This window comes from Chaetura pelagica, unplaced genomic scaffold, assembly GCF_000747805.2.
Source record: "Chaetura pelagica isolate M959 unplaced genomic scaffold, ChaPel_1.0 scaffold481, whole genome shotgun sequence".
Lineage (NCBI taxonomy): Eukaryota > Metazoa > Chordata > Aves > Apodiformes > Apodidae > Chaetura > Chaetura pelagica.
The window spans coordinates 167600-184368 of NW_009952255.1; the positions used below are offsets into that span (position 1 = coordinate 167600).

At 39.0% G+C, this 16769-nt stretch overlaps 1 protein-coding gene across 2 annotated transcripts; it reads right to left on the bottom strand.

The window, feature by feature from the left end:
* Positions 1–9133: 9133 nt before the first annotated feature.
* On the bottom strand, positions 9134–15061 carry CDV3 (CDV3 homolog (mouse)). 2 transcript variants are annotated; one of them, XM_010007407.1, is made up of 4 exons: positions 14986–15061; positions 12640–12776; positions 11398–11560; positions 9134–10250 (listed from the first exon to the last, which is right to left on the bottom strand). In XM_010007407.1, exons 1-4 carry the CDS (start codon positions 14994–14996, stop codon positions 10124–10126), a joined length of 438 nt encoding a protein of 145 aa, XP_010005709.1. In that variant the 5' UTR covers positions 14997–15061; the 3' UTR covers positions 9134–10123. The 2 variants fall into 2 exon arrangements, with proteins under 2 accessions (XP_010005709.1, XP_010005710.1); XM_010007408.1 differs by having other exon boundaries at positions 9135–9818.
* Between the last annotated feature and the right edge of the window lie 1708 nt (positions 15062–16769).

The window sequence follows — 16769 nt, forward strand, 5'->3', positions numbered from 1 at the left end:
GGCATTTTAAATAGGTGTGGCTATTAGTGGGTGAGACCTAAGGGGGTGTGACTATTTTTTCTTCTCAGTCCTCAGAAGAAGCTGCTGGGGAATGGTAGTGCTGCTACTAGCACTTTACAGATAAGAAACGACTTCCTGACCCACTTAGCTAAGCTTTAAAGAAGACTTGGAGACACACAGTTCCTGCAGCTGCTGTGAATCCTGGTACCACTAGGTGCCCTGCCCCTGTGTCCCTCACTGTGAGCTGAGGGGAACAGAGCAGAAAGCTGTCAGAGCCAGAGCCAGCTCCTCTCCTGTGCTGAACTGAGAAGAGATGGGATGGACACAAAAACAGTGAGACAAACTTGGTGGTATAAATTCAGTTGGTGCTATTAAGATAAATTTATTTTCTTCAGCTTTCTTCACAGGAAACATGGCAAAAGTGCTTTACAGAGTTTGATACCATAAGTCTTAACACGGGATAAAAGGACAACAGGTGTGTGTGCTGCACAGTGAGACATTGTCATATGCAGAAGCCATGATAGGTAAACCAGGGTAAAAAAATAACTGTAGTTCAGGTTTTGAACTTAAATTAGGACCATAAACATATAAATATACAAGCACCATTAGGTTCCTGCGTTAACTGGGGGCCACGCAGGAATTCTCAGAAGTAGATAATGTTGTACTCCACTTTCCTGAGGCAGTTTATGCTGTGCTCAGTGGGCTCTCAGCTAACCATTTTCCCAGAGAGACAGTATCACTTCATTTCACACTACACTAAGCATTCAAGTGGGCTTATCTTCATTTCTCCAGGTTGTCTGGTGGTTAGACATTCTGGTACATAGTTGAAAGCAAATTCACTTTCATTTTTTTTCTCACAGCACTGTCCTCTTACTATTCTTCACTCAATCATCTCTTCATTACAAAAATAAAAATGCTTTAGGCTAAACCCTGCTGTCTAGATAAGACAGTTTTGTTTCAGGTAGCATGTTACCAGTCATACTGTCCTACTCCTTTTCACAGCCAAACTGTGTTGTACTGCAACCACTACTCTTGCCTTCATTTGCTGTATTCTGTGGGAATTGGGTTCCCCTGAAGCCTTGGAAGGTCTAGGTCTAAATTCTTCCAGGAAATCACATTTACTTGCTCAGCAGTTTTGCAAGAGCTAGAGCCATGTTTGTTATGCTAAAGCCCTGACTGAAGAAATACAGCATCATAAAGACTCAGTTCTTGCTTATAGAGCTGAATAATTCAGGCTCCTGACCAGGAATCCTTGGCATAGTAATAATATAGATGAACAAAAGAAGGGAATACTCTAGGGTGAGGAAATGTCAAAATAAGAGATTTTTTTTTTTTTTTTTTATGGGCTTTGAGTTGCAGGAAAAAAAATAAATAAATAGCAGAGCCAGTTATCTGGAAAACATGGTCATGTTAGTTTACCTTTTACCTAATTCCCAGATTAAAGACACAGCCAAGAGAACTAGTTAGTCCTAAAGGTTACTGGGTAACACTAAGAACTTTCAGTGGCAAGGCAGGGCTTTGGTCCAGTGTAGCAGCAGAGATGAGTCTTATATGGGAGAGGGTATGAAGTACTACATTCTAACAACTGTTGAATATGCTGTATTCCCCCTGGCCCCTCAAAATTAACAAAAACCTTAGCTCTAATTTGCCAGCTTTATAAACTCCCAGCAGCCACAATTGTTTTTGATTAAATACTAGTAATTGGTGTAACAGAATACCTAACATACAATTCATTTGTATGCAAAAGCCAAAGTACATTCATTAGTCCTGGAATTAGTCCTGGAAAGCAGCTGTTCTGTATGATACAGTATTCTGATACTAAAAATAAATAAATAGCAGAGCCAGTTATCTGGAAAACATGGTCATGTTAGTTTACCTTTTACCTAATTCCCAGATTAAAGACACAGCCAAGAGAACTAGTTAGTCCTAAAGGTTACTGGGTAACACTAAGAACTTTCAGTGGCAAGGCAGGGCTTTGGTCCAGTGTAGCAGCAGAGATGAGTCTTATATGGGAGAGGGTATGAAGTACTACATTCTAACAACTGTTGAATATGCTGTATTCCCCCTGGCCCCTCAAAATTAACAAAAACCTTAGCTCTAATTTGCCAGCTTTATAAACTCCCAGCAGCCACAATTGTTTTTGATTAAATACTAGTAATTGGTGTAACAGAATACCTAACATACAATTCATTTGTATGCAAAAGCCAAAGTACATTCATTAGTCCTGGAATTAGTCCTGGAAAGCAGCTGTTCTGTATGATACAGTATTCTGATACTGAGACAATGCAGCTCTTCAGTGGTAGGCTTCACATCCTAACAGGCTTGAGTCTTCCCTTATAACACCTCCTTTGTATTTATAAATGTAGCATTACTGGTAAATGCAGTCAGCATTTAAAGACTTAACGTTATTTACAGATGTACAATCTCTAAAGTGCAAGATGAGAACATGAAGAGATGAAACAAACCGCAAAGACTAAGCCTGCTTCCTCCTTGCTGCACTCATCTTCATCTCAAATACTGCAGTCTAATTTCAATGATGACACAAATACTACAACAGGTAGACTAAGCACGGCTGAGTCCATCTGGTTTCCTGGTCAGAGAGCACGTAATATATCTTCATCTCTGCCACAAACAAAAAGCAAAATAACCCAGAAATTTAAATGAAGTTTGCTATGGGGCTTGTTGACTTGTGCTGGATTCTGGTGGTTGTATCTGGACTTCAAGTGAGAAGATCTCAAGTAAAGGTCTAATGAAATTGATGTCAAGTGACAGAAATAACTCCACTGAAACAAATGAAGTTAAGCTCTAGGAGATAAAATTCACGTGTGTTTTACCTGCTTCTCAATCCATTTGTTCTCCTTTATCAGCCTATTTTTATGGTTTGAATGATTGTTACGGCTGTACATACTCTGAAAGATACACAGAATGAGTGATTTGTTTTAATTAAAACCAAGAAAGCTTATGTTAACATTTTAAGTAACAGTTTTCTCTGGGCAAATGATTTGGAATAAAGCAGACAGTAATAACTCCATGACTTCAATGCTGTAACTGAGCTATAAAGCAAATTCAATACAGAAGAGAGGAAACAAGAAAGAGAACAGAAAGGATCAAGTTGAGTAAAAGTTAGTAAGAGCATGCCATGCTTATTACTGATAAGAAGAGTGAATTATATACACGAACCTGAAGACTTCAATGTATCAGATGGCAAAAGCCAATGCCCATAGAAGGTTATAAGGTTTGTCAGCACTGGGGAAGATGGTGATTGCCAGGATAAGCTAACCAGCTCTGTAAACGTGGTGATTCTGTGGCAAGTGAACGTCCAACAGAGAATAAACCCAAGGCAATGAATACTGGAAAGGCTTTAAACCACTCATACATGCTCTGGTGGACTCTGAATTGGCTGTGATCTTTCAAGGGGACGATCTAGGCATCACCATGGACAGCTTGATGAAGACATCTGCTCAATGTGTAGTTGTAGTCAAGAAAGCGAGTAAGATGTTAGGCTGCATTAAAGACAGAACAATATGAAAAAATATTACAGCGTGTTATTTCTCTTAGATGTTCCCAATGAATATTATGTGCTGTTTCATCAGCACCTTGAAAAAGTGACGTATTAGAAAAATACAGGGAGGAAAGTAATAAAAGAATTACAGAAGCAGGTCTTTGTAGTTGCAAAGACAGTAAGACCAAGGCAGTTTGTTAAGAGGGGAAAAAATTAAACACATCTTAGGGTAATTCTCCTCCCCACCATGGAAATATACCTCAGTCTTTTTAAGCCACCTAACAATCTGTTGACCTCATCCCCATCATCATCACTGTAACTGTTCCAAAAAGCCCGCCGTGTTATTCTTTAATGCTTATTATTCAGCTAGTTCAACATTTTGTCTAAAGCAACTGCAATAGTTTGTTCAAATTTAACAATAATCACTTCTGACAGAATTGTCACAGCCGATGCCCATTAACAACTGTTTTAAGAGGTGCTGCAATGCTAAAAATACCAGTAAGAGAAGATAGCTTGCTGGGCCTCATCTCTGCCCAGTGCTCACCGAGCTCTAATTTGTCTGCATTCATGCCACCACCATGTTCTCTGCTCCCATTTGGAGGCCCACTGTAAAAGCTGAGCGATGAACCTTGAAATCACCAGCAACAGCAGACAGGGGCATATTCATAGAAACTATTTGTGTTCCTTCAGCCGCAGTTAACTGATAAAACAGGAGATAACAGCAAATAGGGTAATCACCTCTTCTGTATCTATTCCTTCCTCTCCCTCTATTTATCTCTCTAAGCCTTACCTTCTGATCATTTCTTTACCTGTTTCACAGAAATCTCTTAATGGGCAACTATTTCCCTTAATATTTTTCCTCCACAGCCTGCCTTAGTACCAGATTATAAAAGCTTTGAAGATTAACCTCTCCCATCTTTCCATTGTACCTGTGTGCTACTTCAATTTAAATAGGGGAAAGGATAAAGAGTAGGACAAACGTGTGTCTGCACATGAAGAGGGGAAGAAAACTACATTTCTACTACAAAATACCACTCAGTATCCTAGCACAGATCTCTACCTTCAAGAGTGAACACTCCTGGTTCACATGATTTGAACAAACACGAAAGCAGCCACATTACAAGACATGGCTATCCACTGCGAGCAGGGTTTTATTTCAGTCATGGGGTTTACAAAAATATAGCAATATTTGTTCTCATGTATTCAATGTAAAAACAAAAATGCTCATTAATATACCACTTCAGTGGCACAGATAATTGAAGAGAGGAAATACCAATTCAGTGTTCAGCCTGAACTTTTTCCTTACCCATACATACTAAAGTAAGTCCAATAACAGAATAAATAGAATGTTATTGTTACATTCTGTAGAAATACGCCTTTCCCAAAGTAGTACTAAAATACTGTAATTAAAGCTAATATAAAGATCTTTAAATAGAAATCTTTAGGCACCTTCCATCAGTCCCAGCCCTTGACCAAGAACAGCTTTGGCCTCGCAATACCTGTAAGGGAGGTTGTTGGTGCTTTTTGGTACAGCTGGGGAAACTGAGGCAAAGTTAAACTAAATTACCTCAAGTTAACACGGCAGCCCAGTGGAAAACAAAGCCCAAACCCCACTCTCTTGATCTTATGTTCTTGCTACAAAATAGGCTTCATCTTTTAATCATTTCCATTCCAGTATTCCAGATGGACTACTTTTCTGGTGATTCACTAATATTATGATACATTTTTAATACTTGTGCTCTGGCGAAGCAGCCCGTGGATCTTCATTAATATCACTATATCAACATATATTCTAAGCAACTGAACACAATACCATGATATACATACCATTAGAAGATGCTTCACAGAAAAAGGGAGTCTTCATAACAATTTGAATCAGTGTCTCAGCTTTTTATCATGTAGAAGTGAAAGTTTCCTTAAATATGAAACAAGTTAATTCCTAATAAGACTGCTGAACTATCTTTGAGTTTGCCCTTTTCTTGGCTCTCCCTTCAGTCAACAGGTTAGACAGCTTTGTGCCAAAGCAAAATCTTACCTTCTCTCTGGAGAGGTTTTCCCGATTCTTTGCTTTACAGGGAAAAGATGAAGTGGGATGCCTTCCCCAAGTGCTTCAAACACTTCTGCCGATTTAAAGGCAGATGCATCTGCACTTGTGAAAGCAGTGCTTACCCATGCAGTACCTCTCCTCTTATCCAAGAACTTACACTACAATCCCTACCTCAGGCTATGCTTTTAATACTCTTGATTTAGAAAATGCCCTTCTTAAGCACTCTTCTTATATCCTCTGTGTTTTATTTGCATAATTCCCACTCTTTTTTTACACATCTTCCTTCCTGTTCTATTTAACTTCAAACAGAAGACGGTGGAACCACACTTGGTCTTTCACAAGCCAAACTCTAGATACATGATAGTTATAACTTATTCAAGTCAGTGTTAAGACTCCTCAGTTCTGTTTTCAGCTGTCATTTCTTCTTCCATCTGCTGGAGCTTGCAGGGTCTCCTATTAACCTCAGTATAGACAAGATGACTTTTAAACTTTTTCTGAAGAATTTGTCAGAAAATATGTCAGATTTCCTCCCACTTTGTATGTACCTAATTTATGTATCTGAAATTATTAGACATTATTTTCTTATATTCTTAAATAAAGCCCCTATTTATTGCTTAAACAATTTTTGAAATTAGAAGTTAAAAACAAAGAGATAATTTGGGAACTAAGTTACAGTCATGTGATGAAACCTGGATGGTGGCTATTCATTAGGGTAAGTGCTTGAGGTGGTTTTGGTAAAATTGAGTTTCTTTGGCCTCTGATACAACTTGGTCATGTAAAACACAAGCACCTTTTAAGCACACAAAGCCAAGTAAGTCTAAAAAAGAATCATCTGCTCCATTTTAGTTATGGTATTTGACAGAAAAACCACAAGCTCAACTTGCAACTGCTCAACCAGGCTGAAATTAGAAAGAAGATTCAACTATTGCCAAAGATCAGAAACTCCAGGATGTGCAGCCTTATCAAACTTATATTGACCTAAACAGCACAGCTGTCTCAGCCGTGTTGTGGTGAAAGAGTTTCTAAGAGCCAACAGTTGCAATCAAATACCAAAAATCCTGGTCCCTGTGGTGTCAGGTCTCTTAACACAATTTGTATCATTAAAAATTCACCTATTCCTAAATTTTGTATGAGTTAGTTTGGACATGACTAGTAAAGCTAGCTTAACTGTAGTAGCAGGAGATAGTCACTTTTAATTGTCAATTCCTAAATAAAATTCCATTAAAATGAAACGTGGCACAGCAAAAACAGGGAAGGGGGGGGGGGCAAAACTAATCCCATCTCACATTTATCACCAGCTAAAGTAAATACAGATGCCAGATTCCTACAGCAGGCACTTGAAAAGTCCAACTTTATTAAAATTATCTAGCTTTTGGCATTTTAGCATTCCTTAAATACAGACTGTATCACTGAGGACCACAAATCCAAATTGTTCCTTCCCCCATAAGTACTGAACATTTACATGTTCTACCAGTATGTTGGTAACATTATGACTGTGTCTTTATTTTAAGCAAGAGAAAGTAAAATGGAACATTGAAATTGGAAATAACAAACCCATCATAAAACCACGGTACAGGTTAGGAAGTTCCTGAAGCAGCACACAACCACCTTTTACTGACTGGTATCAAGAATCTCAGGTCTACAACTGACAATCCTTCATTTATGGCATGAGCCTTCAACAAGCATTCTGAAGGAATGAAATGGACATTCTTAGCATGCCTTGACTGAATGCAACAACAACCAGATAAAGTTGGACTTCAGAGTCTCAAAAGCACACTGAGCTTCCACACAGGACTTTCAAAATTTCAGGCATGCCAGACAATTCATTGTTACAAGGAAGATACTGACAACTGGCATTTTGATAGTTGATGGCAGCAATATTTAACACAAGAAACACTTTTAAATAGTTCAACATTCTGTACTACAGAATTCTGCTGCATTTCTGTTTTTTTTTTCCTTTAACGTCTCCAGAAAGAACATGGAATGATACACTTAAGAAAGCCTGCCAAATAAAATATCTAGTTAAAAGAATCTGATGGACTCTGATGACAGCAACCAACCAGAAGTTTTGTTTGTTTTCTTCATACTTTAACTTAGCACAGCTACTTTCAAGTGAAAAGCAAAACAAAGCTTCATTCATACTCAATTCACAATCTCAATCCAGTCCTACATGGTGAGAGTAAGAAGACACACTGACAGGTAGCAAACTAAACTTCTATGTCTAAATAAGTCATGTTACTATGCACTTCTGTAAGCTGTTAAACACAGCCCATCTGACCATAAGGCTGACTACCCACTCCACAGCCTGTCCCTTATGAAATGCAAATGTTCTGTTTCTTCAGTATGGTCACAAGCTAGAACTAAAGGTAAAGATTCATTAGACTCCAGAATCCATGTATATTTCCATTTTATTTGATTTGAAACTGTTACAGGGTTTTCTTGAACTGCCAGAATTCATGCCCAAAACCTCAAATAAAGACAGTACAATGGACAGTCTCAGCTACCCTTCATACAGTAGACCTGATTCCCATGCACTGGTGATTACAATCACTTTAGAGCATCAGGAAGTGTTTTAAGACTTCAAGCTTCTACCACATCAAGGGACATGTCCATTTACCATGAATTCCACAGAAATCTTTAGTAACAAATCAATGATTTTGCTGGCAACAATGTACTTTCAAGGAAGATACATGGCTAAGAGTCCAAGGTATTGGTATCAGTCTTTCAGTGGGGTTTTGTTTCCAAATGAAGTCTCCAACTTTAAGAATAGTCTCTTGAGCCCTCTCTTTAATAGCAGCTTGTAGCAGAAGTTTTACAGACAGTTAACTCTGCAAGGGCAAGGCCAGTTCTACTCTGTGCACAAAAGAACCAGGTGAAACCCCAGCCCCACTGAAGTCAACAAGCAAAATTCCCATTTGCCTCAGAGAAGTAGATTTAAAGCGAGTCAGCAGTTAGTCCAAGGGTACACCAATAGGCAACTCCTGCACTACCTTCATCTTCTGCACATAAGACAGTACTCCCACACACATAAGCAAGCTTTGTTTTGTTCCCTTATTTTTCTTGCCATTGGCAACTCTTACAGATGTTGGGTCTATTTTTTGGCATTTACTCTGAGAAACCTCAACATTGGAGCATGCCACTATTGTACTTCATTTTGCTTCTGGTTTAAGAATTCAGAGAAGAGAAAAACAGTTACAGCAGGACACTTTTGGTACTGGACAGCTTTTGTTCATCAAATCAGACTTAAGGGCAATGCCCTATATTATTAGTGTACCAGGGCTATTTTGCCTGCTTCCACTAAACGAAGTCAGAGATGACAACAACTTAGAAGTCACTGCCTTCCCTTAATACTAAACTTCCTGACTTTGAATAAACACCATTTATGAGCTATACTTAGAGGATTTCTGCTTCAAAAAGCCTGCATTCTTCACAGAAGTAGCCAAATAAGGGTTACCAGCTTTAGTTATCCCTCTGTATACTAAGTTATTTTGGTTATCATTTAACCATTACCCTTCAACAACGACTATTTTTAATAGAGGATAATTTTTTATCTAGTGTCGCTACTGCCATGTATCTCATTTTTAGAAGGCAAATTCAACAAGACCATCGTTGGAGTCTGTATACCTCTGTGTCAAATCAGAACTCTTAAGTCTTAGTGCTTTAGGGGTGAGAAAGACAAACCCCATGACAAAAAACCAGAAGAGACCCTATTTCATTACAACATCTCATGGTTATTTAAATATGCTGCAATTTGATACCAGAAACAAGGCAGGCATTTTTTTTTTTGTGGAGAACGCAATTTAAAAAAATGCTTAAACAGACAACTGTGAAAATGGCTAATGCAAACAGATCATTCAAACCCATAATTCCTCAAATCTGATACTGAATGAGTTTCAATTTGTTTTGCAGTTACTTCAGCACAGCTATCTAAAAAGGTAAACAAACTACAGCTCTGTTATACTTGGATAGTATGAGTGGTATGGAACGCTTCAGGAGTCTCTGGTAGGCTACGGCTACACATGACAGGATTCCTCAGAAGGGGAACGGAATAGGTTTGTCATTAAGGTCACTTAAATCTTTGTTATAGCAAATTGGAACCAAATGGCTGACTTCTGCAGGATTTCTGACAGGAATCCAGTAGAGCTGGTTTCAAGTTTCAGATGGCCACTAAAACAGCTGTAACCTTCTCTTCCAGAAGTTGTGATCCACATGGTATCCACAATGAGTGCAGCAAGTCTGAGGTAGTCAACCTTTACGAAGGCTCAGTATCTGAACATAAAAAGATTTTGAAATGACCACTGGCTGTAGGTATCTTTCTGAGCAATTAAAGAACACTGATGACTCTTGTTCAATCATTGATATTAATCTGCCCCATATCCAATGGAGAAGTTGTAACATAGTATGCTTCCACAGTGCAGCAGAACCAATCACTTATGTCAAAGCAGTCTGCACTTGCTGCAGTAGATCCAGCAGAAATAAGGTGGCATGTTCATCATAGCCGTTAGCTGTAGTTTAGTTACCTTAGTAGAAGGGTTACCAAAAAAGCATTCCTTAATTGTAATGTGTATGCAGCTCTACTGATCTCCAAGCACAGCATACTGGTTGTCTAGCTGAAGTTTAAGTGCTTGGTTTTTTGAGACCTCATCCCTACCTCTAGTTTTGTGTTTTACTACTTCAAAGCTCTTCTCCATTTCTTTATCCCTAAGGGAAAATAAATGTAATCAGTAAATATCTTATCACTGACTTGTGAACTGAGAATTTCTAGTCGATTTCCACCCCATCCCAACAAAAACATTATGAACATAGAACACTAAGATCTAGAGTTTTAACAAAACAGTTAAACATTCCCAAACAAATCGTAAAACTTTATCTCCAGAATCAAGATCATCACCCGGTAACAATTCAGAATACATTTTAAATTTCAGTATTAGCAATCCCAAAATTACATTTAAGTGCATTTATGAAAAATAGGCTTTAGAAAGCAGAAGGCCATTTCTAGAATGCTCACTCAGAATTTCATCTTAGCTCATTTTGCACCATTCACACTCTAATGCATCAACAACAGCACATCTCACTTGCCAGGCAGACAAAGCCATGCCAAAAAAGCAGCAGCAAAGCTTCTGCTAGGCTGTATTAGTCAGTAACACAACAAGCATTAAAAAAAACAAATGGAAAAAAAAAGAAATAGCCCCAAAAACCAGCAACTGAAAAAAAACCCAAGCCTCAAGTGAATTAGGTATTGGTCTAGCTATTCCTTCTCTAAAGAATGAGGTTATGGAATGTCACAACTCAATAGAAAGGTGAGACTCAAAGTCTTCAGCACCACAAAATACAACACACTTCATCAAAATGGGGGAGTTCATAATTGTAAAGCACAACTCAAGACAGCAAGTTTATTTATCTATATTTGTGTTAAATTCCATCCCTCCATGTAATTTACCTTCACATCTCTAATGAGAAGGCAGTGTGCTCAAGACACCCTACTCAAGTCTACTGACTCTAGAAACCAAGCCTCACCATGGCTTCTACCTCAAGGATCTAGATGCTGTCAAGAGCAGACATATTCTGCTTCAGGGAAATCCTTTAGCAAGTCAAAGAAAAGGAGTAACTAGCTGTCCTGTTTGGCTATCTCACTGGGCTATGTCTTATGAAAATTATCTCATGGGAAGCCTTTCCTAGAGTTGGAAAACACAGTAAAAACATCTCCTATACCTCTTCGCCAAACACAATCATTTTCTAGCTATTCCTTTCCTCTGTGGAAAGATGCAGGCTTAAGCCCTAAGCCAAACTAAGAACCCAGAGGAGGCAGTTAAAACCCATCTCTGAGGGAAGGAATGAATGTACTTACTTCCGGCTGTCCACAAGCTTGGCGGTGGACTGCAGTGATGGGAACTGCGTGTCACTATAGATCTCTGGTGGTCCTTGCTGTGCCCTCCGTGGCCTGCCGCCCTCCCTGGCGCCAGGCGGCCGGTACACACCCCCCGTCTGGACTGGTTCAGGGGTTTCTGTAACTAGGGACAAGAACAAGATTTAGACAGGAGATTTAAGTTGGCATTCCTATCTAAAAAAACCCACTAACAATCTCCCCAAATAACCACAGAACCAAATAACAACAGAAGAAAACAATCTTACAAGTATGTTTTTGCACCTCTTAAAGCTCTGGAAGCAAGTATTTCAGACAAGGCAGGAAATCAGGTGTCACCTAATTTAATTTATACTTAGTAGTCCAATTAAATATGGCTCCATTGTATTGCCTCACAAAGGTCAGCAAATCAAAACCACTGATGAGGTTGTTTAATAAACTTCATTTGCAATTTATTAGCAGCTTACATTTGAAACTAAAAATTTAAACACATAATTATGTATTAACCAAATCTTATTTAAAGCACCTCTCCAAATGCAGAAGGGAATATCCAAATACTTCATTTTCAAGGTAATAATCTACCAATGAAACAACACTGATTAATTAACTTTACCTCCTTGCCTGTACAAACAAAATACACGGCAGGCCACTTTTCAATGAATTTCTCAAAAACAATTCCCTGAACTCAGATCATGGCTAAGTAGTTTATCTCTGCTGAATGCTAATAAACCTCATTTAATCAAACCTGAAGTCCTATCCCAGTTAAGAAATCAATTTTGCAATGTCATGTTCTCTGTACCCTAGAACTGATTTGAAAAGCATACTACTAAGCATGGAACTCTACTCAAGAACTGCTTTATTAGATATCAAATGTTGGCTGAGCATCCACATAGTGGTCAAAACTATTTTTAGATCAACAGAAATGCTTCCAACAGGTATTCTGCAGATTGCAAAATAAAGGAATCTCCTTCAAAGATGGAAAGCTTTCCCTCCTCACTTTCAGTCAGAAATAGAAAAACTCCACTCATGTTTAAAGTATCTGACAGTACTATCAAGTCAGTTCCCTTCAAAGGAAATTCTCCTCATTTGCTAGTATGTCAAACAAGCCATCAATATGTCAGAAGGTGCCTGAATAGGAACTGCTCCTTGAGCTCTACCCTCTGAGCCACTCAATTCAACATGATATGTTTCCAACTGGAAAATGCAACAACTCTGAGTTAAATTTACCAGTCGGTTCAATGACAGGTGCTGGAGCAGGAGCCGACTTGTTCCAAGGACCAGATGATCTGTCTACAACACCACCAGTCTCCTCCCAATTTTCACCAGGTTCTTCTCTTTTTTCACTTTCATCATCTTCTTTTTCACTATTACAAAAAAAAAAAAAAAAGGTAAGTTGCATTTTATAAACTGCAGTTTAAGACTTGCCAGAGATACCACAATCACCACAGACGAGACTTCACTCATGGTTACTGCACTGAAGACACTCGATTTAACTAGGCGACATTAGTCCTGTAACCACTGCATTAGTACTTCCACCTGAACAACTTCTGGCACAGTTATGTAACTTGGCAACAGAGAAGGAAAAAAGATACCCCAAAAAATACAAATTCAAACTGTACTAAGTGATCAAATATATTGATTTCTTATCTTGAGCTAAAAGACTTCCTTCTTACTAAGACAGTCACGCATTTGGAAGTGACGAGAATATAAAGCAGGAAAGGCTTACAAGTCCAGCTTCCTTGAAGTGCTTCAGTCAAAAAGAAGAAATGTGAAAAGCAGCGACACAAAGCAAGCTCTGAGCTCCCTTTCCCTATAACCACAGCACCTTAGAAACACTCTTATATTATCTGTACATAGCTTACATAACTTATAACCCATGCCCATACTTGTATTACCCACTCCACTTACATTACCATACCTACAAACTCAGATCTTTTTTTTTTTTAAAGCAGGCAATCAAAAATACAGATGGAAAAATACACCACTTTTAAAAAATAAACTGCATGCAAAAACCTGACTGTATTTTAATTAGATTATTTTATCTTTCACAGAAGCAGTCAGAGACTAAAAATAATTTGTTAGACAAAGCTACTAAAGAAAGCTGTGTGGTATAAGGGGACATACATGGAGGGTGTTAAAAAAACAAGACACTGATCTGAACAGCAGCAGCAAAGTGTGAATATAGGAGAAATTTGGAACAACACTAAATCCTACTAATCATGATCAAATAAGCTTTCTGCACAAGTAATACTCAGAGAACAGTTAAAAATACCTATAATTTCAGAAAATCAAAAGGCCTTTCACTGTTCATCCAAATAAGAGTAATAACCACAGTAAGCTAGACCAAGGGCCTAAACACATCGCTACCCTATTTCAAACTAGTCAAAAGCAGATGCCTACAGGTTAGCTAGAATAGAGTAAGTGAACATAATGTCCCACCCCTGCCAGACACTGCCTTATTTTCAGCAAAGAGATCGTCAGAGTTGCAGAATTCATAACCTCACTGGGTTTTAATTCCATTTACTTCTCCAGTCTTCCCTTGAATCCACTAACGGAGCGGTTACAAAATCCTGTGGCACAGACTTTCACATGCCTGAAAATCTGCCACAGCATCAAAAGCATTCAGAATGCCAGCCTTTGTCTGGAAAACCAAACTGCTCACTTTTCAATCAAACAGTACGAGTAGTCAGTGAAGCAGCAGCCCACTTGTTACTTGTCCATTCAGACGTGTTTATCTGCTGTGACACTTCAATGGTATGGAGAGCTTGTGGACCAAATAAGTGCAAACAGCCTAAAAGGACAAGTTCACTGAAAGAGGGTCTGCGTGTGTGTGTAAAAAATAAAAATTAATCAAATAATATGTAAGACTTAAAACAGTAAAGAAAGCATCTGCTGAACTAGTCACAAGATGATTTTAAGATGGCATTATTCTGAACATCACCAACACCTGGACAATGAGGATTATTTTACATTCTCAGTCTGAGATCATAAAAATCCTGTTTCTGACCAGACAGAATGTTTTTCTTTACCAGGACAGACTTAAGTAGACTTACTTTGGACCAGACTACAAGAACAACCTAATGAAAATGCAAAGACTCATAAATGCAGTCCTGTGGGTTCCTGCCATGGGACACTGGCATTACCAACTGTATTTTTGAGGTTTTCTGAAATAAAAATTTGACGGTTCAGGAATTCACTTCCCAAACGGAATAGATTTGAGTCAGATACCTCTACAGCAGTCAAATGAGTAAGTGGGAATTGCTATTCTGCACTCCTCTCAGCAAAATTCCTACTTTACTATCTTTATGGAGGGGAATCTTCAACATTCGTAATAAAAATTTGAGTCCTGACCAAAACAGATAGACCTAGAGTATCAAAAGAGATTTTAAAAATGAAGCAAACATCTGCAGAGAACAGTCAGTTCCGTGCAGCAAACTCCTACCCTAGCAGAATCATATCAAACCCCGTTTAATTGGATTCCATACAGGCAGCTATAAAGAAAAAAAACCATTATTTTTAGACATAGGTAATTATTACTCTGGAGAGAAAAAGAAAAGAAAAAAAGAGTAGTACCTTATTTGCATGGACTGAACTCTAAGACCACTATAATCGATTTCTTCCTTTTGCTCAAACTCCTTCCAATCATCCTCTTCCTGTAAGAAGAGAAAAAAAAATAAGTTGTTACCTTCTTCGCACTGAAAGTAGAAAAGAAGAATGTAACCAAGATAACACAAAGAAAAAGAAGGGCAAAGGTGCAGTTCCATGGGAAACCTATCTGTGTGCACCACTGCCAATGGGGGAAAGGATTCCGCTCCCTTCTCCCATAACTTCCTGCATGTCACCTAGGATGCACTTGTGAGCTGACTTTCACTCACTAGAACAGCTAAGAAATGCCTCAGCAAAAACACTTAAGTGTAAGAAAACCACACCACCTCAGTAAAAATCCAGCAGGAAGCCAAAACTCAAAGTAGGGAACAGAACTGTGCAGCCAAGACCAGGAAAACACAAGGGCAAGACCTCTCTCCATTTTACTAACAGTAAAACTTTTACAACAGCTTGAACACACATGAAGCTTTAGGTTTACTTTTCCATTACCCCTTTCCTAAGCCAAACAGTAAATAACATTTTAAATAGCTTACAGTGGATTTATGACAAAGATTAACATTGGTAATTTGACTTCTTCACATTCACAATGACATTTGCGGCCTTTCTTGTTTTCTTAATGCTGTTGTTACAAGAGTAAAAAGGTCAGCTTTGAAACCACAGTACACAAAAAAATACTAAAATATTAGTCTTTCGAGAGCAACATAAGGCTTTAACGTTTTAAAACCAGAATTTGACTACATGCTTGGGGAAAGATGGACCCACCTAAGTGGAGCCAATTTTGTCCTACCATACAATCAGAAGATTCTGGGGTTATTAAGGTAGTCCAGAAATGGACCACAACAGATAAACAGCCCTTTCACGTTCCTAGCTTTAAGACACACACAACCTAATTAGCAATGCACATAATTACTACACTCCACATGAAATGCAGTTACATTCCTTTAAATATTAAAACCTTGCAAGCAAGGTCTGCCAATGGCACAGCTCCCTTTCTGCTGAACAGCTGGGAATACAGCTCAAGAGACCTGTCCAACGACCTTCTCCATTATCAACATCTCACAGGAAAACTTTGACCTGCTTTAATGTAACATCAGAGTAGAAAGTGACCTCATGTTATTGCACCGTCTACTGAAGGCAAGAGCACGAGTCTACAGCTCTAAAATAATTTCTTATATCCCCGTTTCCACGCAAAGATCATAAACTAACGTACCTTTCCCATTTAAAGACCTTTACTTCTAATCCAAGTACACGCTTCAATCAAAACCAAAGTATTATTTTAGAAGCAAACAAACATAAGACCAGCTGAATGATTAACGCTGACCTTCGTCTATTAAAAAAGCTACTGCAGGTGTCAAGCTCCCCAGGCTAAACAATATCAGGAAAGAGCAGAGTATTTTTTAACACCAATTTAAAAATACGCAGCATGGGCAGTTCTAAGGCACTGACTCAACTATGAGCACTTCAGCGTCTCTTGCACTCTCGTCGCTTCACTGTAACACGGTGCAAAAAACGTCCCGGCAGCCAAGCCCTTCCTGGCAGAGAGGCAGAGAGCTCGGCGCACGCTGCTGCACAGCCAGGGCGATCTTATCGCCCAGCTCCACACGCCGCACGCCCAGCTGGGCCTAGGCCCGCTGCCTGGTGCCAAACCTCAGCGACCGGGGCGGGCCGGACAGGAGAGCAGACCGGGGCCCGACCTCGCTTGCACCCCTGGGCGGGGACACACGGCGCGTTCCGAGGCGCCCGGGAGCCCG